We start from the raw sequence: 24,534 nt of genomic DNA, 5'->3' as shown, positions 1-24,534 counted from the left end.
ATAAAAAAGAATGAATTTGAGACAGTTCTAGTGAGGTGGATGAACCTAGAGTCTGTTATATAGAGTGAAGTAAATCAGAAAGTGGAAAACAAATATAGTATATTAACACATATATATGGAATCTAGGATAATGTCTTTTAAAAAAATATGTGTAAAGTTTATTTAAATTTATTTTTAATTGAAGGATAATTGCTTTACAGTATTGTGCTGGTTTCTGCTGTACATCAGCAAAAATGAGTCATAGATGTACATATATCTCCTCCCTCTTGAATCTCCCTCCCACCTCTCACCCCATCCCACCGCTCTGGGTTGTCACAGAGCTCCAGTTTGAGTTCCCTGAGGCATACAACAAATTTCCACTGGCTCTCTATTTACATATGGTAGTGTATATGTTAGTAGGCTACTCTCTCCATTCGTTGCACACTCTCCTTCCCCACCTGCAGGATAATGTCTTTTAATAAACCAATACACTTACATAGTACAAACAAATAACTGATTACACTATTTTTGCCAGGGTAGGGGGAGATGAAAGAAATAAACTCCAAATTTAGTTCAACGTTTGTCTTTGTATAGGTTGGTACACAGCAGAGACACGACGAACCAAGAGCTGACCTGCAGCTGCCAGGGCAAAAAATGAAAGTCCTCATTGCTGACGTGTGTTGCTAGGGAATGAAGGTGAGAGTGCTGGGGGCAGGCAGAGCTGCTCCGAGGGTTATCACTCCAGGAACTGTGAGTTATGACTCCAGGCGCTACCTGCGATACTGCCTAAGAGGAGTGCCTCTTGGAGGCAGGAACACACGCCCTTTCTCTCCCTGAGACTGCTGCAGTTTTAACACCACCACCACCAAGAGGGGCCTGGCCAGGGCAAGAGCCAGTGTCTCAAAACTGTCATGGAGCTGGATCAGCAAACGGTAGCTTTTGCCCAGATGGAACTCTGGATATTTCTCACAAACTCTCAGCACTCACAGCCTAGACGTCTCCTTATCAAAGTTGCTTCTCCATGTGTTCTTATCCATATAAGCCCCCGAGGGTCTCCTCAGAAGTTGAGCTCTTTGTGCTTATCAAAGACAATAGATGAGGTAGGGACATCCTGACCCAAGGCACTACATTCTTACATCGAAACAACTTTCTATTTTTTTTAAGTAATAAGTAAAAGTAAGACTTTATTTTTAAAACATTTTTATTGGAGTCTAGTGGCTTCACAATGTTTAATTTCTACTGGAGAGCAAAGTGAATCAGCTATATGTATACATTTATCCCCTCTTTTTGAATTTCTGTCCCATTTAAGTTACCGCAGAGGGTTGGGTAGAGCTCCCTGTGCAGGAGGTTCTCGTTAGTTGTCTGTTTTATAGACTTACCTGGTGGCTCAGTGGTAAAGAAATTTCCCTGCTAATGCAGGAGACACAGGTTCGATTCCAGGGTTGGGAAGATCTTCTGGAGAAGGAAATGGCTATTCTCTCCAGTATTCTTGCCTGGAGAATCCCATGGACAGAGGAGCCTGGAGGGTTACAGTCCATGGGGTCGCCAAAGAGTTGGACACAACTTAGCGACTAATCAACAGCAACAAACAGTATAAATAGTGTATACATGTTAAATCCCAATCTCCCAATTCATTGCCCTCCCAAGCAACTTTATTTCTAAAACAACCTTTTAAAAAAAATCTTTACCATGAACAAGTGGATTTAAAACAGCTTCACTGACATCATAAATAAGCAGATCTGAAATCATATCAAACCAATACACAATAGGATTTCCATCTGAAATGGAACCTGGGGAATAGAAAATGGAGACACACATGTGTACTCAGGAGAAGGGAACTTAAAAAACGAGAGACTGATTTCCATCAAATGCCTGACTTGCGGAGACAGACTTATCTCCTGACCAATGAACGCCCAACCAAGGTTTTCTCCCCATTCTGAGGCCAATGAACCTACTTCTGGGACCTTGCCAATAAATCCAGCCCACTCCAAACCCTCAATTTGTAGCTTACTGGAGATTCCTTTTCCCAAATTGCAATTCTTTTACTGTTTCAGAATAAACTCAATTTCTGGTCATTGGAGCTTGCCTCAGTTTACCTCCTTTGTTCAGATCAACACTGACAAGGTCAAATGGCAGCCTGCAAAACTGAGTGGGCAGTGCCCTGGAAGACATTCTGTTCATACGATATGATGGTGAACTAGACCAATGGTCAATGACCAAAGGGAGCTGCAGTGATTGGCCAGTATCTTTGAACTCCTATTTTTCAGGCTACATCTATTACAAAGGGTATCACTTGGGAAGCAGTTTCTGACAACTGCTTCCTGCTGGGCCTTCAGACCGGGTGGTGTATGGCTCCCAACAGAATTATGGCTGTGCAACTATAAATCTTAATGATAAAATTCATAACAAGACCCCCGATTATAACTGACAAGATACAATGGCAGCATGCATGCCCAGTGTGCCATTCCCATTGGGTGCTATGCACTAACACACATCACCCTTGTTTTGTGGATGGAAAGCTATTAAGCACAATAGGGAAAAACAATGAGTCCTCGATGGAATTAAAAGAGGGGGACATCACGTGGTGGACTTGAGTTCCCGGAGACTAGCCCCGCCTTGAGACATGGGACACTGTGAGAGGCCCCCAGGGCACACTCAGGCTAAACTACATCTAGGTGTGTGTGCTCAGTCATGTCCCATTCTTTGCAACCCCATGGAGTGTAGCCCACCAGGCAAGAATACTGGAGTGGGTTGCCATTTCCTCCTCCAGAGGGTCTTCTCAACCCAGGGATCAAACCCATCATCCCTTGCATCTCCTGCATTGGCAGGCAGGTTCTTTACCACTGAGCCACAGTCACCTAACCCCGGTGGGGGTGACCCAACGTTTTTGGATGCAAAACATGTATCCTAACTGCACAGGGGTCATTAGTACCCAAAGGCAACAACACGTACAGCAGACTGGCCCACAGGACAGGTAACGGCCTTAGGGGACATAGGTGCTGGTCTAGGTATCCTGGGACAAATTGGAGTTTGCTTCAATGAAGAATGACATTCAGAAGAAAAGATTTATTAATTAGGCTAGGCAGAGTTAAGGGAGTTTTCAGGAACAAAGCAAATGATGAGTCAGCTTGCAAAAACAATGAGGCTATAGCAAAGTGGGTCAGGCAAACTCAACCAATACTGCTGGATAATGCTGGACCCAGCTGGGAAGGGCCTGTACCCTGGCCCAACAGACTGTCTTGACCATTTTATTAGACGGAGGTTGAAGTGGCCATGGGGCAGTGGCCCTCTGTCTTAGCTGTTGAAGCCTAAAGGGCTCACGTCGGGGAATCTTATGGCCCCACAAACTTATGGAAGTTCTTTAGGGGGTTGTCTCAATCCAGATTAAACCAAAATAAAACGTATCCTATGGTGGCTCAGATAGTAAAGAGTCTACCCAGGTAGAGACCCCTGGATTGGGAAGATCCCCTGGAGAAGAGAATGGCAACCCATTCTAGTATTCTTGCCTGGAGAATCCCATGGACAAGAGGAGTCTATAGTTCATGGGGTTGCAGTCAGACACAACTGAGCGACTAAGCATGCGTAGTATAGTTAGTATAGCTATTCCATAAACCTAAAAAAATCTGTCCTATAAATGCTACACTCAGTGTAAATGCTCTGACAGATCTCATCAATTTGTTGTAAGGAGTCCATGGCTGGAACTCCTATTCAATATCATACAAGATATCATACAAGATAGCCAGTGTAACCGTGAAAGTCACTCAGTCATGTCCGACTCTTTGCGATCCCATGGAAATTCTCCAGGCAAGAATACTGAAGTGGGTAGCCTTTCCTTCTCCAGGGGATCTTTCAAACCCAGGGACTGAACCCAGGTCTCGCACATTGCAGGCAGATTCTTTACCAGCTGAGCCACAAGGGAAGCCCCGCCAGTGTAATAAGTGAAGAAAACAAATAAAAGGCATACAGATTAGAAAGAAAGAAAACTGTGTTTTTTTGAAGACAACATGACTGTTTATTAATCTACAAAAAGCTTCCTAGAACTAAAAAGTGAGTTTAACAGGCTCGTAAGATACAAGGCCAATATACAAAAGTCAATCATATTTCCATATTCAGCGACATACAATTAACATTTGAAATTTTAAAAATACAATTTATAGTAGCTTCCTCTCTCCATAAAGTACAGATCTTGCATACAAAACTTATGTGTAGGATCTGTATGCTGAAAACTACAAACCACTGTTAAAAGAAATTAAAAACAAGATGTAAATAAATGGAAAGATATGTTTATGGGTTGGAAAACTCAATATTGTAAAGATGTCAGTTCTCCCCAATTTGAATCATAGAGTCAATCATCTTCACTCAAAAATCACAGCAGGTTTTTCTTTTTTTAAAGAAATTGGCAAGTGGATTCTAAAATGTATGCGGAAAAGAAACTGAAAGGGACTGAAAAAAGAACAATAATTGGAGAAATTACATCACCCAATTTCAAGACTTAGGAAGCTACAGAAATCAAGACTGTGATGTTAGCAAAAGGATAGACACAGGCCGATGGAGCCAGCGGAGTCCAGAAATAAAGCGGCACAAATATTATCAACTGACCTGACAAAGAAACAAAGATAATTCACGGAGAAAGAACAGTCTTTTTAACAAATGGTGCTGGAATAATTAGACATTTATAGGCAAAGACCAAATACTTCAACACAAACCTCATACTTACACACACACAAAAGGCTCATAAGCATAAATTTAAAAAGTGAAACTGTAAAACATCTAGAAAAAATGTTTCCCTTTTATTTATTTATTCAGTTCAGTTCAGTTGATCAGTCATGTCCGACTCTTTGCGACCCCATGGACTGCAGCACACCAGGCTTCTCTGTCCATCACCAACTCCCAGAGCTTGCTCAAACTCATGTCCATTGAGGCGGTGATGCCATCCAACCATCTTATCCTCTGTCAACCCCTTCTCCTCCTGCCTTCAATCTTTCCCAGAATCAGGTCTTTTCCAATGAGTCAGTTCTTCGCATCAGGTGGCCAAAGTATTGGAATTTCAGCTTCAGCATCAGTCCTTCCAATGAATATTCAGGACTGATTTCCTCTAGGATTGACTGGTTGGATCTCCTTGCAGTCCAAGGGACTCTCAAGAGTCTTCTCCAACACCACTATTCAAAAGCATCAATTCTTCAGTGCTCAGCTTTCTTTATAATTCAAGTCTCACATTCATGCATGACTATTGGAAAAACTATAGGTTTGACTAGATGGACCTTTGTTGGCAAAATAATGTCTCTGCTTTTTAATATGCTGTCTAGGTTGGTCATAGCTTTTCTTCCAAGGAGCAAGCATCTTTTCATTTCATGGCTGCAGTCACCATCTGCAGTGATTTTGGAGACCAAAAACAATGAAGTCTCTCACTGTTTCCATTGTTTCCCCATATATTTGCCATGAAGAGAAGGGACCAGATTTATTCATTAAGTTTTTTTTTTTTTAACTGGGTAACTGCTTTACAATGTTGTGTTGGCTTCTGTCGTACAACAATATCAATCAGCCACAAGTATATATATATATATATATATATATATATATATATATATATATCCCCTCCCTCTTGAAACTTCCCTCCTCACTTCTGGCACCATTTCTTTAAAAAAAAGTTTCCTCCTTTTATTTTATGGGAAAAAGAAGTATAGTTTTTTAAAAATCTAAATACCCTGAAACAACGATTAAGGAATCATGATGTCTGGCTCTAGCCTATGGCAAGAGCAGGAGGCTTTCATTCTCTGTCTAAAAATACAGCTCACATTATTTACTGCTCAAAAAAGGAAGTTGGATTTAATACTTTCAAGGTCAACCTTAAATAACCCATCCGCTGGGTTGGATCAGAAGACTCCTGGAGTGTGGGCCTTGGAGCTTCCCCACCTTGAAGGGCCCCAGCAACAGTCATAACATTAGACCCAGAGGGTGGCCTTTTATGGAAGGAGCAGTCAGCTGCAGCAGCTCCCCTCGCAATCTTTCCAGCTAAGACTGTTTCTACTGGGCAGCACGGTAGATAAATTCTGGGGCCCCAAACATTTACAAACAACAAGAGAGCCTGAGAAGATCTGGAGTTCTTTGGGGGAAGAAAAGAAAATACAAGCATATTCGGAGATGCTGTGGTTTGATACCAGACCACTGGAATAAAGCGAGTCACACGAATTTTAGGGGGTTTCTCGCTACATCTAAACGTTATATGCACACTGTACTGCAGCCTATTAAGTGTGCAGCAGCATTAGGTCTCAAAACCAACATACATACCTTCATTTAAAAATACTTTATTGCTAAAAAATGCTAACCATCATCAATAACTCAGGGTTGCCACGATTTGTTTAAAAAAAAAACACAATAAAGCGAGGTAAGCCTGCAAGACAAGAAGAAATAAAGTAAAAGTCAAGGTGCTTCTTCTGGTTGAAGGAGGCCGGCCTCCATCTCTCTATCAGCAGAATGTGAACTTGGCCTCTCAATTTATCTCTAAAGTATGGATCTTTCCCTTCACCCAATCTTGCCAGATATGGCCTTCTCTGGTGTTCCAGGGGCTATGACTCCATGCTTCCGATGCAGGGTATAGGTTTGATCCCTGGTCCGGGAGGTTTGCTGCATGTCACACGGTGCGGCAAAACAGACAAAACGGAAAACCTTGCCAAACACTTTTGTACTTTGTTTTAAACTTGGGGGTTTGAGAGTTGGCTGAGAACTTCATGCCTGCGGGGTATGGAGGAGGTCTGGTGATTTGAGAAAACCAGTCCATTTTATCTATTCAGAGAAATTCTCTTTTTTACCCATCAGGACTCTAGAGCCAGTCTAACAGGGCCTATCCCAACCACGTGCAGTAAACTGAGCAGCTGACTTAGCCCCTCTGGGCCTCAGTCTCCTCATATGTTAAATGGGAATAGTCCTCATACCTGCCTCCTGAGGGTTTTGTGAGGGCTGCATAAGGTAAGGTTGCATGGCATTGAGAACACTGCCTGCCACATTGCCAGAGACTGCTGGCCAATACTGTCATCTCCTGAATTCCATATACCAGCCTCTAACACAAATACCTTGTGGGATTATAGTTGATAACATTTTATATTCCATAGTTTTGACCTGTGCCTTTGACATGGCCCCAATGGAATCGTGTTTCTCTATAAATGCCAAGGAAATCAATGGCCTAGGTCTCACTCTCCTCTTTATTTGTATGTGGGTACAGTTCATAAATACACTCACCAATTTTTTTCCTCCCCATCCAAAACTCGCCCTTATACCTTGAACCCCACCCAAGCCCTTGGTTAGAAAGACTCGCTTTCCTGTCGAGGAGGGGAGGGGTGGGTGGTCTTCCTCGTCACTCCGGCTTCTTGTTGGGTCTCCCTCCGTCCATTGAAGTGTGGGCCCTCAAAGGGCCTCTGAAGCTTGGGGATGTTGAGCACCATGACTCTGCCAGGGGGGCCCCAGTCCTTGAGTGATTGTGTGGCTGGCTCCGTTCCGTGCCAGGCTTGGGATTCAGATGCCACGGGGCAGTGGTTAGGGTCACATGCCCTGTCTGTGCCTGAGGCTGAGCCGGTGCAGCCCCAGTGGGCAGGGAGTCTGCAGTGGAGTCCTGGGCCTGCTCAGGCGGCCTGGAGAGTCCCGCCGGGGCGCCGTTCCCAGCCAGAGCCGGCCCTGCTCGCAGAGAGGCAATGTCTGAGGCCTGGCCCCTCGGGGTCCAGCTCTCCGGGCCCTTCCCAGGCCCTCAGTCAGGCCTGTGTGGGGAGGGCAGCCTCCCTTCTCCTGGCTCCTCCAGACATCGTCCGGCATGGCTGACGCTTTGGGTCCTTGGCCCTGTCAGAGGGCGTAGCACCCCAGTGTCTCTGTCTCAGCCAGGTGCCAAGCCTTGCCATCCTCCTGGTAGGGCATGGAAAGCCCGGGAGGGCGGGGGGCACCCTCTTCGGGGATGGGGTACGGAGGCTCTGGCGGGGCGGGGGGGTCTCCAGGGCCCCGGGCTCCCCCCAGGACCGGCCCGTTGTAGATGTAGATGTTGCCGGTGACCGTCACAGACCCTCCGGTGACATGAATGCCGTTGGTGCCTGTGGGAAGGAAGGCAGAGTGAGGGGGCGAGGGGTCAAGGTTGAGGGGGGCCCAGCGTGCTGCCAGCATGGGACTCTGGCTTCCCCAGGGCCCCATCTGCCATCTCCCCTTTCTGCCCTGTCCCTCTCCATGCGCTTTGGTTTCCTGAGCTCTGTGTTCATTCCCTGTTTTCTTGGTTTTCAGTCTTGTCCCTTCTCTGTAGTCAGGACACTGGCTGTTGCAGTCTCTTCTTTTCTGCCCGGCTCACACGCTCTCCCCCTGCCCTCCCTCCCTCCCCGTCCCCTCTTCTCACCGGGGGCCACCTGGCCTTGTTCTGGGGGCTCAGCATCCAGGTCCCTGGCCTGGCTCAGGGGACTCTGCTGTTGGAGCACCTCTTCCTCCAAACCCGGGTTCGCTGGGACGCCGCCGGAGGCCAGGGCCAAGTCTCCAGGAGCGGGCAGAAGTGGCTTTACCAGGTCAGGAACATGTGTGTTGAACCTTGGGGGCTCCCAGTTTCCATCAGCAGGATTTGATTCCTCTCCCTGCAGGACAGAGGCCGAGAACCAGCCCAGGACGGGGGCCTCAGACTCCATCTTTCTTTAATTCCCACCCCCACCCTGTGCCTAGGCAGCTCCAAGCCCTCCTCATCGAGCTTCCTGCCACAGGGCCTTTGCACTGACGATCCCTCTTCCTGGAGCACTTTCCCTGCTACCTCCTGATGTCTGGCCCTCTGTTTTCTTCAGCCCTCAGCTCAAATATCAGCTGACCACAGAGGCTGTCTCTGCCTACTCTAAGATAGAATACCCTCATTGGTTGCCACTGCCCCCCTCCCCCGCCCCCACCATGCTTTATTTAGCAGTTGGGCTCAGTTGCTTCAGTCACGTCTGACTCTTTGCGACCCCATGGACTTGTAGCCCACCAGGCTCCTCTGTCCACGGAATTCTCCAAGCAAGAATACTGGAGTGGGTTGCCATTTCCTTCTCCATATTTAACAGTTGTCACTACCTAGTACATAGTCGACTAACTTTATCCTTGCTCCACAGATATGAAACTCTGGGAGGATAGAGACTTTGCTTTGCTCACTGCTATTGATGCTAAAGCTGAAACTCCTGTACTTTGGCCACCTGATGCGAAGAGTTGACTCATTGGAAAAGATCCTGATGCTGGGAGGGATTGGGGGCAGGAGGAGAAGGGGACAACAGAGGATGAGATGGCTGGATGGCATCACCGACTCAATGGACATGAGTTTGAGTGAACTCCGGGAGTTAGTGATGGACAGGACAGGTGTGTTGCAATTCATGGGGTCGCAAAGAGTCGGACACGACTGAGCGACTGAACTGAACTGAATTTCCATAGTGCCTGGCACATAGCGTGCTCAATAAATTATTAGTTGAATGATTAAATGGATGTTGAAGCTGCAGATTCTTTTCCTGCCTGCTCCCCACCCCTGTTCACCTGTCCCCTGCCCCTCCTTGCTGCCTCCCTAGCCTCCGCATTACCTCTGGGTGCCTCTTGAGCAGGGATCCTGGAATAGAAAATGAAACAGCAGGCCTCAGACTCCCAGGCTTTCCCCTCCACACCCCACCCCACAGTATGGCACTGCCCACCCTGGGCTCCCAGAATGGTCAGTCTGTCATTACCCTTATCTCCAGCCTCAGAATGAAGGGGCTGGATAGATGTGATGTCTGTGTTGGGGACAAGTGCTGGGTGTCTTGAGGTGTGAAGGGGCAGAAGTATTGGCCCTGAGGGAGCTGAATATTCCCTCCAGCCCCCTACCCAACCTGGATAGGCACAGACCCAGGCAGACATCCCTGCCAGCCTCTGAGTCTTTCCTACCCAGCTTTCTGCAGAGAGAGGGGTGGCTCTTCCAGGTGTAGACGAAGACAGTGGTGAGGAGCAGAAATGAGACCAGAGGCAGCAGGATGGCCAGAACTAGCATCGTTCCTGGAGGACAGCAAACAGGACGAGGCGTGAGGACCCGAGGAGAGCAGCGGGTGGATGGGGCAATTAGGGAGCAGCTCTCCAGTTCTCAGGCCACCCAGATGGGAAACAGGGAGCAGGCTTCCCCTCCTGCTACTGCTACTGCTCAGTCCTGTCTGACTCTTTCCAACCCAGGCTCCTCTGTCCATGGAATTTTCCAGGCAAGAATATCGGAGTGGGTTGCCATTCCCTCCTCCAGGGGATCTTCTGACCCAGGGATGGAGTCTCTTACGTCTCCTGCATTGGCAGGCAGATTCTTTACCACTTGTGCCACCTGGGAAGTTCTTTCCCCTTGTAGACCCACTGCAGTTCCTAAAGGAGGAATTGGAGAAACTTCTCTTGGGTTACAGAGAAGGGGCATGGAGCCTGATGTGGGTGGGCTGAGAACCAGGAGAGATTCTGCCTCAGATGGAGATGTTTGGGGCGAGTGTGGTTGGCCACCGGCACAGGGGCAGCCCTGTGAGGGTGAGGACAGGCACTTGGGCTGGAAATGGGAGTGGGAGGCAGTAAGGGAGGGTGGGCTTGGGGTTGTGAGCAGACTCAGGCTGCGGGGTAAAGCCATGTTTCTGCAGATTTGGCTATCTGACAGCAAGATATACAGCAGTAGGAGCTGAACCTGTCCTTCTCTAGCCATGGAAGTGTTTACAGGGGTGACAGAATCGGTGTCCCGGCTGCTGAACTCTGCCTGTGGCTTCCTGGATGAGGGGGGCTGCTGGATCCTCACTGGCTTGCCTGGGGCAGCTCCCAGGAGTGTGAGGGAAGGGGAGGCTGGGCTTCTCAGGTGTCTGTGTATAGCCATGGCAACCGTTTTCTTCCTGTGGGCCTTGTGCTGCCATTGACAGCATGGAGTCCACTATGCCTGTGGCTTGTTCTGTCACCTGCTCCTGAGGAAACTCAGGAGGACTTAGACATTTAGACACTGGGAGTTCACCCTTGGTGCCCCATCTAACTCTGTGGCCTAAGTGAGTCCAGAATGGGAGGTGTGGGGAAGAATTAGACCTGGGTTCCTGCCCAGTTGTGTGTTTTTCATATACAAAATGAGATTAGCTTATGTACTCTCTGAGAGTCCAGCTCTAAATACCAATCTGAGAATTACAGAGCCAAGGACATGAAGACCTATTAGCATCAAAAGATGTGTGCTTCCAACGGGGGAAGGATGGGGGTAGGGATAGTTCGGGACTTTGGAATGGACACGTATGCACGGCTATATTTAGAATGGATAACCAACAAGGACCTACTGTATAGCACAGGGAACTCTGCTCAATGTTATGTGGCAGCCTGGATGGGAGGGGAGTCTGGGGAGAATGGATATATATATATATGGCTGAGTCCCTCTGCTGTACACCTGAAACTATCACAACATTGTCAGTTAGCTCTGGTGGTGGTGGTTTAGTTGCTCAGTCGTGTCCGACTCTTTAAGACCCCATGGACTATAGCCTGCCAGGCTCCTCTGTCCATGGGATTTCCTAGGCAAGAATACTGGAATGGATTGCTATTTCATTCTCCAGGGAATCTTCCCAACCCAGGGATTGAACCCAGGTCTCCTGCATTGCAGGCAGATTCTTTACTAATCGAGCCACCAGGGAAGCACTGTTAATCAGCTATGGTGGTGGTTTAGTTGCTAAGTCATGGCCGACTTTTGCGACCCCATGGACTATAGCCTGCCAGGCTCCTCTGTCCATGGGATTCTCCAGGCAAGAACATTGGCATGGGTTGCCATTTCCTCCTCCAGGGGATCTTCCTGGCCCAGAGATTGAACCCAAGTCTCCTGCATTGCAGGCAGATTCTTTGCCAACTGAGCTACAAGGGAAGCCCTCATCAGCTATACACCAATACAAAAGAAAAAAGAAAAAAAAAAGCTAATCATTTTTGATACACAGTTAAAAATTAAGAATAGAATGTAGAAAAGATTATGATATAGTTGGATGAAAAATTAAGTTACAAACATTCAAATGACTCCATTTTTAGAAAAAATGTAATTTTTTTCTATTGTGTGGAAAAATGCCTGGGAAGATATATTCAAAAATGTTGAGTGGATATGCCAGCTGATGGTTCTGTAGGTGAGGTTTAGTTTTGTTTATCTGAATTTTCTAATCTTCTACAGTTTGCATGTATTATGGCATGGGTTTTGAAGTAAGAAGGACCTAGAACAGGTCTTCATAATACCAACTACCACATGGGTGATCTTGGGCAAGTCACCTAACCTCTCTGGGCATTGGTTTCCTCATCTGTCAGTAAGGATTATTTCATAGGATCATTACAAGGTTTAAATGAGTTAGTGAAAGTCAAGTGCACAGAGTGTCTGACGCACAAACTCTTATTAAATGGAAGCTATGATTATAAATGCTCAGCCATTTTTTAAAATTAAGGAAATAAACTTTCCTTTGATTGATAACAATGACAGTCATTAGAAACATCCTATAATTCTCTATAGGGCTTCCCCAGTAGCTCAGCAGTAAAGAATCCGCCTGCAATGCAGGAGACGTGGGTTCGATCCCTTGGTGGGGAAGATCCCCCGGAGGAGGGCATGGCAACCCACTCTGGTACTCCTGAAGAATCCCCTGGACAGAGAAGCCTGAGGGCTATGGTCCACTGGAACATGACTGTAGCGACTAAGCACGAGCATGCATATTCCTCTTCCAGGCAAGGAAAGCAATAATTTCACAGAAAAAAACAAGAAAGCATCAAATGTAGAATCTTCTCTCTAGTGATGGAAGGGGTAACCTACTATACTCAGTAAATGGATTATGTGACGGTGGCATGTCCAAAATGACGACAGTGATATCAGGTACAGTTACATCTATATCTATATATCTATAGTTATATCTATATCTATGTCTCTGTGTAGACATACTATTGTATGTAACTTTTAAGTTACATGTAGAACATATAACTTTAAAAGTGCATGTATACACATATATGTGTATACACATACATGTGTGTAAGTAACCTGGCCCAGGGATACTCCAGTTTTTCTTTGAGGAACTTCTTGCCTCAACTCTGAGAGGAAAGGGTTCATCAATTCCCTGTTTTTTTTAGATGGATGGAATTAAGGTATCTTCCCAGATGTCCCCTCCCCATGCCCCTGGCCCTTCCTCACCTGGCATGTCAGGGGGCTCTTGTGGATTTCTGCAGCTGGTGTCAGACTGGGGGGTGCCTGGAGCTTCCTCCACAAGGCCCTGGTCCTCACACCTGTGGAGGAAAGAGCCCAGCTCAGGGGGGCTCCTGGCTGGAAGTGGAGCTGGTCTGTGGAGCTGAGCGTGAGGTGGGCTGTCACCAGCTGGGGCTGGGAGGGCCAGAGGAATGCAGACTGGGCACCCTCACCTGGTATGGGGCCGGCAGCGGGCGGTGGGAGAGGAGGTGTTCTGGAAGTGTCCAGCTTTACAGGGGACACAGTTGCTGTTAGCCTCTATGACTTCATCTGGCAGGAGAGAAGCATGGGGCAGCCAGGGTGAGTGGGCACAGGGGGTTCTGTCCAGCTGTGGGCTTCTGTGACACCTGCTGGACGGCTACCCACCCATCCTCCCCAGTCTGTACTTCACAGCATCTTTCCTTCTCTCCCCATTGCCCAGCTTCCTCTCAGTGCTGGGAGGACCTCGAACCCTGCACCGTCCCAACTCCATTTCTCTGCAGGTTCCATCTGTGAGCCTTTCTCAGGGAGGGAGAAGCATTTTATTACACAGAGAACTAGCCACCCGGGGCGTCACCACGGACACAGCACCCTGCACCCATTCAAGAGCGCCCGCCCAGCCTCCTTCCCACCCTCTGCTGCCAGTGACCTCTGACCTTTGAGCTCGGCCTCGGTGCCAGGCGGGCAGTCGGAGAGTGGCTCGCAGTGCTCACACTCAGAGTTCCAAAAGACGCAGTACATCCCCGGCTGGCAGTGGCACTGGGCCTTGCGGTTGCTAGTGCAAGGCGTGAGCTCCACGAAGCCCAGCACTGCAGGGGCGATGAGGGGCTGCTCAGCACAGGGGCTGTGCTCCAGGACATCCCAGCCCCCCACCCCCACCCCGGAACACCCCACTCACTCTTGTCACAGGGGCGGCACAGCTGGCAGAAGGAGAGATGGTTCCAGTGCTCGTTGTACGACTTCTCGGGGCATGTGGCACAGACGGTGTTCTGGCGGCGGCTACATTTGGTGGAGATGTGCGTGCCTAGGTTGTGAGTGGGGCAAGAGAAGGGTCAGGGGACTGGGGTTCCCACGGTGCCCTCTGCCGCTCGCTGCGTGACCCTGGGCCTGTCCCGGTGCCTACATAGGATGGCCGGCCAGTGTCTCTCGCCCTCTGTTTCTGCCAGCTGATTTCCCTGGGAGCTGGTGTCCGGTGTCTATCCAAGGAAGCAAGGCGGGCTGGAGCCCCCTGTACCCTGCCTCCCCATCCCAGACGTCCTCTGGCCCTGGCCTCTTACCTGGGGGGCAGCGGGAGCAGCAGAGGCGAAGCTTGGACTCATAGTACTCCTTTTCCTGGTCTCCGCAGCTTTGGTTCTCTGTGTGGTATGGGAGCCCCTTCAAGAAGAGATGGAATCAGGGCGGAGAATTATTCAGGGGTCAGCTGGGAGGAGCAGAGGGACATCAGAGAGGATGGCCCAGACCCCTCTCCCCTAGCTAAGCCTGCCCCCACCTACCTGCACAGGCTCCTCCCTCTCCAGCTGGGGTTGGGATGCGGCCAGGAGACCCCAGACGCCCAGGATGAGTAGCCCCCAGGCCAGGCCGCGGTGGGAGGTGGCCCATAGCAGGCGCATGGCGGCCAGTCAGCCTGCCAGCCGAGCAGAGGGATGGAGGCCTGGGAGGGAGGTGGAAGCCTGGACGTCCTGGCCAGTGGTGGCAGAGCCCAGAGGCTGGGACAGGACTTGATGGACGCGCCCGGGGGCCGGAACGGCCGGGCCTGGCCTGGCCTCCGGGGCTCCAGCGCCGGGGCTCAGGAAGTGGGAGTGGAGCGGCCGGCGCGGGGCGGGGACAGGGAGCGCTGGAGCCCAGGCGGCCTCTGTCGCAATCGGGAAGAGGAACAGGCTTGGCTGGCCGACGACGCAGGGCGGGAGGGGCGGCCGGGAAAGCACGTGAGGGCAGCGGGGCCGGAACCGGGGCCTCCTCCCTTCTCCGCAGGCCTGATTGGAGAGGAGGACGCAGGCCAGGCTGGGCCGGCTGGTGGGAAAGGGGTGGTGGAGCCAGCGGATGGTCCTCAGATAGGCACTCGGGCTGGGGCAGAGGGGACCCGGGAACAGATAGAGTTCCAGACAGAGCTGTGTCCGGCCAGATCTGAAAAAAATGGATGGGCTTGGGAGTGTCAGACTTGGAGGGTGTGACCCACAGGGAGCCACGGACAGCCAGCCAGACCAGCATCTGGGAACCAGAAGTCCCTCTTGGCAGACTTGCTGGACTCCTGGGTTCCCGCCCTGTTGTGTGAATTTTTAACACAAACTGTAAAAGAGTCGCCCCCCGCCCCTCCCCTGAGTCAACCCAACCCACAGAGCAGTGGGCACAGGTCACCTAGGAGACACTCCAGAGGGTACAGCAGCCCCTGCCCTCCCCACCAACCTCCGTGTCATCAGAGACTGCGGGGACGTGAAGACCGAGTTCCCATGGTCGGGGGGCCAGGCTGGGCAACCACTACCCTCAGGCCTAAGACCTTGCCTTAGAGCTTTCGGATCCCTGAGCTGACAGCCTGCCTGTCCAGGCCTCTCACCTTAAGGATGAGGACGCTGAGGCCACGATACCATGTAAAAGAGAGCAGGATTTCAGGAGGGCTTGGTCTGGCCCCTGCCCTGTTTCTTCCTACCATTTCCTTGCAATTCATTAAGGCATCCTCCCCCTCCCTGGCCCACACCAGGGAGTCTGGTTTCCACGTTTCTGTGCTCCTGGCTAACTCCCACCTGTCACTGAGGGTCACCTGGGCTTGGGGAGGCACCCCACCCTGGGATGCACAGCCACTCCACCCAGATCCCTCCCTGTGACCCGCTGCTTATCATCCGCCAACCACTGGCCTTTTGTGCTTGGCAACAGCCTGCCCTGAAACTGCAAATCTGGGTTCTGGGAGCTTCGCACAGAGTCTGGTATGGACCACATGTCCAGTACATATTTATGGACTAATTTGATGATGCATCTGCCTACAATGAGGGAGACCCGGGTTCAATCCCTGGGTCAGGAAGAACTCCTGGAGAAGGAAATGGCAACCCACTCCAGTACTCTTGCCTGGAAAATTCCATGGATGGAGGAGCCTGGTAGGCTATAGTCCACGGGGTCGCAAAGAGTTGGACATGACTGAGTGACTTCAATGTCAATGTCAATGTTGATGATGCCTTGCCCATGTCACATAGCCAGTCCATGGCAAAGCAAGCCTAGAGTCTGGGCTCCAGATGTCTGGGTCCTAGCTCAGTCCAGCAACTGCCTCCTCATGACTCAGGGGAGCCCCTCTAGGCATGAGGGGTTGACTCGCTGGGCGTACATCCTTTCCCTGGTTGGTCTGACTGGCTGGACAGGCTCCTGGTGGAGAAGCAGGGGAGCCCTGGGCAGGGGTGCACCGCTGGGGTCAGGGGAATCACAAAAGAGTGAACCTGCCTGAGATTTAGACACCTCTTTTCTCTCCTGGTACAGGCCCAGGACTTGTATTCTTCCAGTGAATGTCCTGGGCTGCCCCGGTTGTGGGGGGAGAAGAAGTGTCAGAATGGGCGTGCACTGCTCAGGTCAAGGAAATGGAGACTGGGACTGGAGCAATTAAATGCAGAGAGGTCTGTGTGCATTTTGACTTTAGATCCATTTTTCTGTTTTTTAAAGACATTTATAAAAATTGAAGTTTAGTTTATTTACAATATTATATTAGTTTCAGGTGTTGTTGTTTAGTTGCTAAGTTATTTCCAACTCTTTTGCGACTCCACAGACTGTAGCCTGCCAGCTTCCTCTGTCAGTAGGATTTCCCAGGTAGGAACACTGGAGTGGGTTGCCATATTCTTCTCCAGGAGATCATCCAAACCCAGGGATTGAACCTAAGCCTCCTGCATTGGCAGGCAGATTCTTTACTGCTGAGCCACCAGGGAAGCCCGGTTTCAGGTGTACAGCAAAGTTATTTTCTCAGCTTCTTTCCCATTATAGGTTACTATAAGATTTAATTATAATTCCCTGTGTTATATAGTAGGCCCTTGCTGTTTATTTTATATGTAGTAGTATGTATCTGTTAATCCCATACCCCTAACTTATCACTCCCTGCTCTCTCTCCCTCTTGGTAACCATAAGTTTGTTTTCTATGCCTATGAGTTTACTCCTATTTTGTATATAGAATCATTTGTATTATTTTTTAGATTACACATTTGTGATATTATATATTATTTGCAAAAGTAGGAAGTCAAGAAATACCTGGAGTGACAGACAAATCTGGCCTTAGAGTACAGAATGAAGCAGGGCAAAGGCTAATAGAGTTTTGCCAAGAGAGCGCACTGGTCATAGCAAACACCCTCTTTCAACAACACAAGAGAAGATTCTACATATGGGCATCACCAGATGGTCAACACTGAAATCAGATTGATTATATTCTTTGCAGCCAAAGATGGAGAAGCTCTATATAGTCAGCAAAAACAAGACTGGGAGCTGACTGTGGCTCAGATCATGAACTCCTTATTGCCAAGTTCAGACTTAAATTGAACAAAGTACGAAAACCACAAGACCATTCAGGTATGACCTAAATCAAATCCCTTATGATTATACAGTGGAAGTGAGAAATAGATTCAAGGGATTAGATCTGATAGACAGACTGCCTAAAGAACTATGGACAGAGGTTCGTGACATTGTACAGGAGACAGGGATCAAGACCATCCCCAAGAAAAAGAAAGGCAAAATGGTTGTCTGAGGAGGCCTTACAAATAGCTGTGAAAAGAAGTGAAAGGCAAAGGAGAAAAGGAAAGATATACCCATTTGAATGCAGAGTTCCAAAGAATAGCATGGAAAGATAAGAAAGCCTTCTTCAGTGATCATTGCAAAGAAATAGAGGAAAACAACAGAATGGGAAAGACTAGAGATCTCTTCAAGAAAATTAGAGATACCAAGGGAACATTTCATGCAAAGACAAGCTCGATAAAGGACAGAAATGGTATGGACCTAAAAGAAGCTGAAGATATTAAGAAGAGGTGGTAAAAATACACAGAAGAACTATACAAAAAAAGTCTTTACAACCCAGATAATCACAATGGTGTGATCACTCACCTAGAGCCAGACATCCTGGAGTGTGAAGTCAAGTGGGCCTTAGAAAGCATCACTACGAACAAAGCTAGTGGAGGTGATGGAATTCCAGTTGAGCTATTTCAAATCCTAAAAGATGATGCTGTGAAAGTGCTGCACTCAATATGCCAGCAAATTTGGGGAACTCAGCAGTGGCCACAGGACTGGAAAAGGGCAGTTTTCATTCCAATCCCTAAGAAAGGCAATGCCAAAGAATGTTCAGACTACCGCACAGTTGCACTCATCTCATATGCTAGTAAAGTAATGCTCAAAATTCTCCAAGCCAGGCTTCAACAGTACATGAACTATGAACTTCCAGATGTTCAAGCTGGATTTAGAAAAGGCAAAGGAACCAGAGATCAAATTGCCAACATCTGTTGGATCATCGAAAAAGCAGAGAGTTCCAGAAAAATATCTACTTCTGTTTTATTGACTATGCTAAAGCCTTTGACTGTGTGGATCACAATAAACTGTGAAAAATTCTTAAAGAAATAGGAATACCAGACCACTTGACCTGCCTCTTGAGAAACCTGTATGCAGGTCAGGAAGCAACAGTTAGAACTGGACAAGGAAAAACAGACTGGTTCCAAATTAGGAAAGGAGTACATCAAGGCTGTATATTGTCACCGTTCTTATTTAACTTATATGCAGAGTACATCATGAGAAACGCTGGGCTGGATGAAGCACAAGCTGGAATCAAGATTGCCGAGAGAAATATCAGTAACCTCAGATATGCAGATGACACCACCCTTATGGCAGAAAGTGAAGAAGAACTAAAAAGCCTCTTGATGAAAGTGAAAGAGGAGAGTGAAAAAGTTGGCCTAAATCAACATTCAGAAAACTAAGATCATGGCATCCGGTTCCATCAGTTCAGTTCAGTTCAGTCACTCAGTCGTGTCCGACTCTTTGTGACACCATGAACCACAGCACACCAGGCCTCCCTGTCCATCACCAACTTCCAGAGTTCACCCAAACCCATGTCCATCAAGTTGGTGATGCCATCCAACCATCTCATCCTCTGTCGTCCCCTTCTCCTCCTGCTCTCAATCTTTCCCAGCATCAGGGTCTTTTCAAATGAGTCAGCTCTTCGCATCAGGTGGCCAAAGTATCACTTCATGGCAAATAGATGTGGAGACAGTGGAAACAGTGACATACTTCATTTTTTTGGTCTCCAAAATCACTGCAGATGGTGATTGCAGCCATGAAATGAAAAGATGCTTGCTCCGTGGAAGAAAAGTTATGACCAACCTAGACAGCATATTGAAAAGCAGAGACATTACTTTGCCAACAAAGGTCCATCTAGTTAAAGCTATGGTTTTTCCAGTAGTCATGTATGGATGTGAAAGTTGGACTATAAGGAAAGCTGAGCACCAAAGAATTGATGCTTTTGAACTGTGGTGTTGGAGAAGACTCTTGAGAGTCCCTTGGACTGCAAGGAGATCCAACCAGTCCATCTTAAAAGAAATCAGTCCTGAATATTCATTGGAAGCACTGATGCTGAAGCTGAAATTCCAATACTTTGGCCACCTGATGTGAAGAGCTGACTCATTTGAAAAGACCCTGATGCTGGGAAAGATTGAAGGCGGGAGGAGAAGGGAACGACAGAGGATGAGATGGCTGGATGGCATCACCGATCCAATGGACATGAGTTTGAGTAAACTCCAGGAGTTGGTGATGGACAGGGAGGCCTGGAGTGCTGCAATCCATGGGGTTGCAAAGAATCAGACATGACCGAGCGATTGAACTGGACTGAACTGATATTATTTGCTTTCCTCTGTCTTATTTCACTTAGTATGATATCCTCACCTTATTACCAAATTCAGACTTAAATTGAAGAAAGTAGGGAAAACCACTAGACCATTCAGGTATGACCTAAATCAAATTCCTTATGATTATACAGTGGAAGTGAGAAATAGATTTAAGGGCCTAGATCTGATAGATAGAGTGCCTGATGAGCTATGGAATGACGTTCATGACATTGTACAGGAGACAGGGATCAAGACCATCCCCATGGAAAAGAAATGCAAAAAGGCAAAATGGCTGTCTGGGGAGGCCTTACAAATAGCTGTGAAAAGAAGAGAAGCAAAAAGCAAAGGAGAAAAGGAAAAATATAAGCATCTGAATGCAGAGTTCCAAAGAATAGCAAGAAGAGATAAGAAAGCCTTCCTTAGCGATCAATGCAAAGAAATAGAGGAAAACAACAGAATGGGAAAGACTAGAGATCTCTTCAAGAAAATTAGAGATACCAAGGGAACATTTCATGCAAAGGTGGGCTCAATAAAGGACAGAAATGGTATGGACTTAACAGAAGCAGAAGATATTAAGAAGAGGTGGCAAGAATACACAGAAGAACTGTACAAAAAAGATCTTCACGACCAAGATAATCACGATGGTGTGATCACTGACCTAGAGCCAGACATCCTGGAATGTGAAGTCAAGTGGGCCTTAGAAAGCATCACTACGAACAAAGCTAGTGGAGGTGATGGAATTCCAGTTGAGCTATTTCAAATCCTAAAAGATGATGCTGTGAAAGTGCTGCACTCAATACGCCAGCAAATTTGGGGAACTCAGTGGCCACAGGACTGGAAAAGGGCAGTTTTCATTCCAATCCCTAAGAAAGGCAATGCCAAAGAATGCTCAAACTACCGCACAATTGCACTCATCTCACATGCTAGTAAAGTAATACTCAAAATTCTCCAAGCCAGGCTTCAGCAGTACGTGAACCGTGAACTTCCTGATGTTCAAGCTGGTTTTAGAAAAGTCAGAGGAACCAGAGATCAAATTGCCAACACCCGCTGGATCATGGAAAAAGTAAGAGAGTTCCAGGAAAACATCTACTTCTGCTTTATTGACTATGCCAAGGCCTTTGACTGTGTGGATCACAATAAACTGTGGAAAATCTGAAAGAGATGGGAATACCAGACCATCTGACCTGCCTCTTGAGAAATCTGTATGCAGGTCAGGAAGCAACAGTTAGAACTGGACATGGAAAAACAGACTGGCTCCAAATAGGAAAAGGAGTACGTCAAGGCTGTATACTGTCACCCTGCTTGTTTAACTTATATGCAGAGTACATCATGAGAAATGCTGGACTGGAAGAAGCACAATCTGGAATCAAGATTGCTGGGAGAAATACCAATAACCTCACATATGCAGATGACACCACCCTTATGGCAGAAAGTGAAGAGGAACTAAAAAGCCTCTTGATGAAAGTGAAAGAGGAGAGTGAAAAAGTTGGCTTAAAGCTCAACATTCAGAAAACGAAGATCATGGCATCAGGTCCTATCACTTCATGGGAAATAGATGGGGAAACAGTGGAAACAGTGTCAGACTTTATTTTTCTGGGCTCCAAAATCACTGCAGATGGTAACTGCAGCCATGAAATTAAAACGCTTACTCCTTGGAAGGAAAGTTATGTCCAACCTAGACAGCATATTCAAAAGCAGAGACATTACTTTGCCAACAAAGGTCCGTCTAGTCAAGGCTATGGTTTTTCCTGTGGTCATGTATGCATGTGAGAGTTGGACTGTGAAGAAGGCTGAGCGCCAAAGAATTGATGCTTTTGAACTGTGGTGTTGGAGAAGACTCTTGAGAGTCCGTTGGACTGCAAGGAGATCCAACCAGTCCATTCTGAAGGAGATCAGCCCTGGGATTTCTTTGGAGGGAATGATGCTGAAGCTGAAACTCTAGTACTTTGGCCACCTCATGCGAAGAATTGACTCATTGGAAAAGACTCTGATGCTGGGAGGGATTGGGGGCAGGAGGAGAAGGGGACGACAGAGGATGAGATGGCTGGATGGCATCACTGACTCGATGGAAGTGAGTCTGAGTGAACTCCGGGAGTTGGCGATGGACAGGGAGGCCTGGCGTGCTGCGATTCATGGGGTCGCAAAGAGTCGGACACGACTGAGCAACTGAACGGAACTGAACTGATATCCTCTATGTCCACCCAAGTTACTGCAAATGGCAGTATTTCATTCTTTTTTATGGCTGAGTAATATTCACATATATATTTATATGTATACACACACAACACACACACGTACCACATCTTATTAAACTAGTTGTCTGTTGATGGGCACTTGAGTTGTTTCTGTGTCTTGCTTATTGTAAACAGTGCTGCTATGAACCTTGGGGTGCATGTATGTTTTCAAATTAGTTTTTGTCTTTACTGGATACATGCTTAGGAGTGGGATTGCTGGATCATATGGTATCTCTATTTTTAGGTTTTTAAGGAACCTCCATACTGGCTATATGCAGGAGCCAGGTGGAAAGGACTTTTGCCACCTCCTGGGCTGCCTTACACATTCCACCCTCCTGCTCTCTCCTTGAGAAGCCTGGGCCCCACAGTGGTAAAGTGTCATTTAAAAAGTAATTAATTTATGAATTTGGCTGCACTGGGTGTTCTGTACTTGGGATCTCTGAGCCATCATTGTGGTATTCGGATTCTTTTTTCAGTTGCAGCATGTGAGATCTTTAGTTGCGGCATGCAAACTCTTAGTTTTGGTGTGTGGGGTCGAACTTGGACCCTCTGCTTTGTCAGCTCAGAGGCAGGGAAGTCCTGAGTGTCATTCTGAAGTCACATAGTTTACAGGTAAAAATGGAAATCATAGAATAATGCCTATAACATGGTCCCATTTATGGAAAAGCTATATATTTTGTTTTAAAAAAATATATGGAAGTCTACAAAAGCACCCAAAAAAGATACAGATGGACACAATGACAGTGGCACCCAGAGGCGAGGAGTGGGAACGGAATGGGCCTGAGTGAGGCTTTGATTGATCTGCAAACTTCTGTGTTATTGGAAAACTGTGTTGTGAGGAAAATGTGTTCAGGTTTTTTTTCCCCTGCACCTTAAAGAGAATATTTAAAATGGAGCTATGACACAGGCGCAGGCCTCAGGTTTCTATTTTTTTTTTCCACCAGAACAAGCTTGTTCTGGCCCATTCCAGATCTGGAACGCTGCTCTCTCTAAGCTGCCACACCTCAGCAGGTGCTTTGGGGACACTGGGCTCGCTCCCCGGCTCAGCCCAGACCGGGCCTCGGGATCCTACTCACTGAGGCTTTGAAGGAAAAACTATTTGCCTTTCGGCCTTGGGCCAGTGACTACATTTCAGGCATCAACCGGCAAACAGACGTGGCAGGGATGTGCCTCTCTGAACCTCTGAGATGGGACAGGCAGGGTGCTGGCTACTCCTCCTGTTGGTAGGATGTCCTTTGGGAAGGTGGGGATGGTAGACAGGAGCTTCTCATGGAGCCTGGGAGACAGTCCAGGACCCAGATGGGTGGTGGGAATATGCGAACCTGCCTGACTTTCGAAACCAGGTGCAGGGGAGCCCCAGTTCCCCACGAGACTGTGGCTGGTCTGTCTCGGGGTGTGTGGCAAAAGCCCTAAGCAGATAAACCCCCACTTACCGAAGAATTCTGCTTCTGTTCTTCACGCTACTGCTGTTTGGTTTTGTGTCCACAGAAAACTGGCCTGTCTTTGCGGAGGGTACTTTCTTCAACTGGAAAATGAAGAAAAAGCCAGCCTTTCCCTTCTCCACAGAAGGGTCCCCTAAGGCGCTGGGGAAAGCCGTGTGGTGGGTTTGGAATCCTGATTGACAGCAACTCTCACTGTAAGAGGCCACGGGAGACCAGCCACAGATGGGAGCCTTCATTAGTTTCACAAGACCCAGCTGAGATGCTGCCTTCTCCGAGAAGTCTTCCTGAATCTCCTGGGTTACTGCCTCTCCCTTCCTCCTCACCCCCAGGTTCCCTCAGCACTTGGCTCCCCTCTCTGTTACCAGGATCCTTGTCTTCTGACTTCATGACCTCGAGGGCCTGTCTTCTCCTATCCAGCTGCATACAGGCTCAGGCTGGGCCTGTCTGCATGTCCCAGCCCCCTCCTCCCGGAGGCGAGGCGAGAGGAGCCAGTGGCTACCTCCTACAGAGTCACAGTGGCAGACCTCTGGCCTGGGCTGTACACTTGGGTCTCTGTGCCTCCTGAGCCCTTCTCTGATCCCTTCCCCCTTTCCTGCTCAGTCCCTCACTCTCTTGCTGGGTTGTCTGGGGCAGAGATTTTGGAGGAAAACAATGGCCCCCAGGTTGAGTTTTGCCTTCCTTCCAGGGTTGGTGCAGCCTTGGGCCAGGCTCAGCTTCTTCTCCCCTCTCTCTTCACGGCCAAATCCCTCCTACCTCCTCGGTGCCCGCTATCCCTGGGCTCCAAGGCTCTGCCCAAGTGCCCTGGTGGCCCCTCTTCTCTGAGCACACATTCCAGCAACCCCGTGACCACAACTGGGGACATTCCTGGCCCGGCAGCCAATGGTGTAAAAAGGAAC

At 48.2% G+C, this 24,534-nt stretch overlaps 1 protein-coding gene across 2 annotated transcripts; it reads right to left on the bottom strand.

Annotated features, from left to right (window-relative positions):
* Nucleotides 1-7,159: 7,159 nt before the first annotated feature.
* On the bottom strand, nucleotides 7,160-24,457 carry LTBR (lymphotoxin beta receptor). Of its 2 annotated transcripts, XM_027541097.1 has the most exons (11): nucleotides 23,630-24,457; nucleotides 14,635-15,265; nucleotides 14,419-14,515; nucleotides 14,040-14,165; nucleotides 13,798-13,950; nucleotides 13,336-13,432; nucleotides 13,112-13,203; nucleotides 9,868-9,975; nucleotides 9,531-9,556; nucleotides 8,345-8,573; nucleotides 7,160-8,051 (listed from the first exon to the last, which is right to left on the bottom strand). In XM_027541097.1, the coding sequence occupies exons 2-11, from the start codon at nucleotides 14,749-14,751 to the stop codon at nucleotides 7,810-7,812; spliced, it is 1,287 nt and encodes a 428-aa protein (XP_027396898.1). In that variant the 5' UTR covers nucleotides 14,752-15,265; nucleotides 23,630-24,457; the 3' UTR covers nucleotides 7,160-7,809. The 2 variants fall into 2 exon arrangements, with proteins under 2 accessions (XP_027396898.1, XP_027396899.1); XM_027541098.1 differs by lacking the exons at nucleotides 9,868-9,975; nucleotides 23,630-24,457 and having other exon boundaries at nucleotides 14,635-15,012.
* Nucleotides 24,458-24,534: the final 77 nt, after the last annotated feature.

The sequence above is a fragment of the Bos indicus x Bos taurus genome, chromosome 5, assembly GCF_003369695.1.
Source record: "Bos indicus x Bos taurus breed Angus x Brahman F1 hybrid chromosome 5, Bos_hybrid_MaternalHap_v2.0, whole genome shotgun sequence".
Lineage (NCBI taxonomy): Eukaryota > Metazoa > Chordata > Mammalia > Artiodactyla > Bovidae > Bos > Bos indicus x Bos taurus.
This window is presented reverse-complemented; position numbering and strand designations above follow the sequence as displayed.

What these genes read in the sequence shown, in the direction of transcription:
- LTBR (XM_027541097.1), bottom strand. Translation starts at nt 14,751, where the DNA reads ATGCGCCTGCTATGGGCCACCTCCCACCGCGGCCTGGCCTGGGGGCTA. An exon ending in CGCTGCCGGCCCCATACCAG is followed by an intron (nt 13,204 to 13,335) that starts GTGAGGGTGCCC and finishes TTTCCTCCACAG; the next exon opens with GTGTGAGGACCAGGGCCTTG. An exon ending in AGAGCCCCCTGACATGCCAG is followed by an intron (nt 9,976 to 13,111) that starts GTGAGGAAGGGC and finishes GCTGTCCTCCAG; the next exon opens with GAACGATGCTAGTTCTGGCC.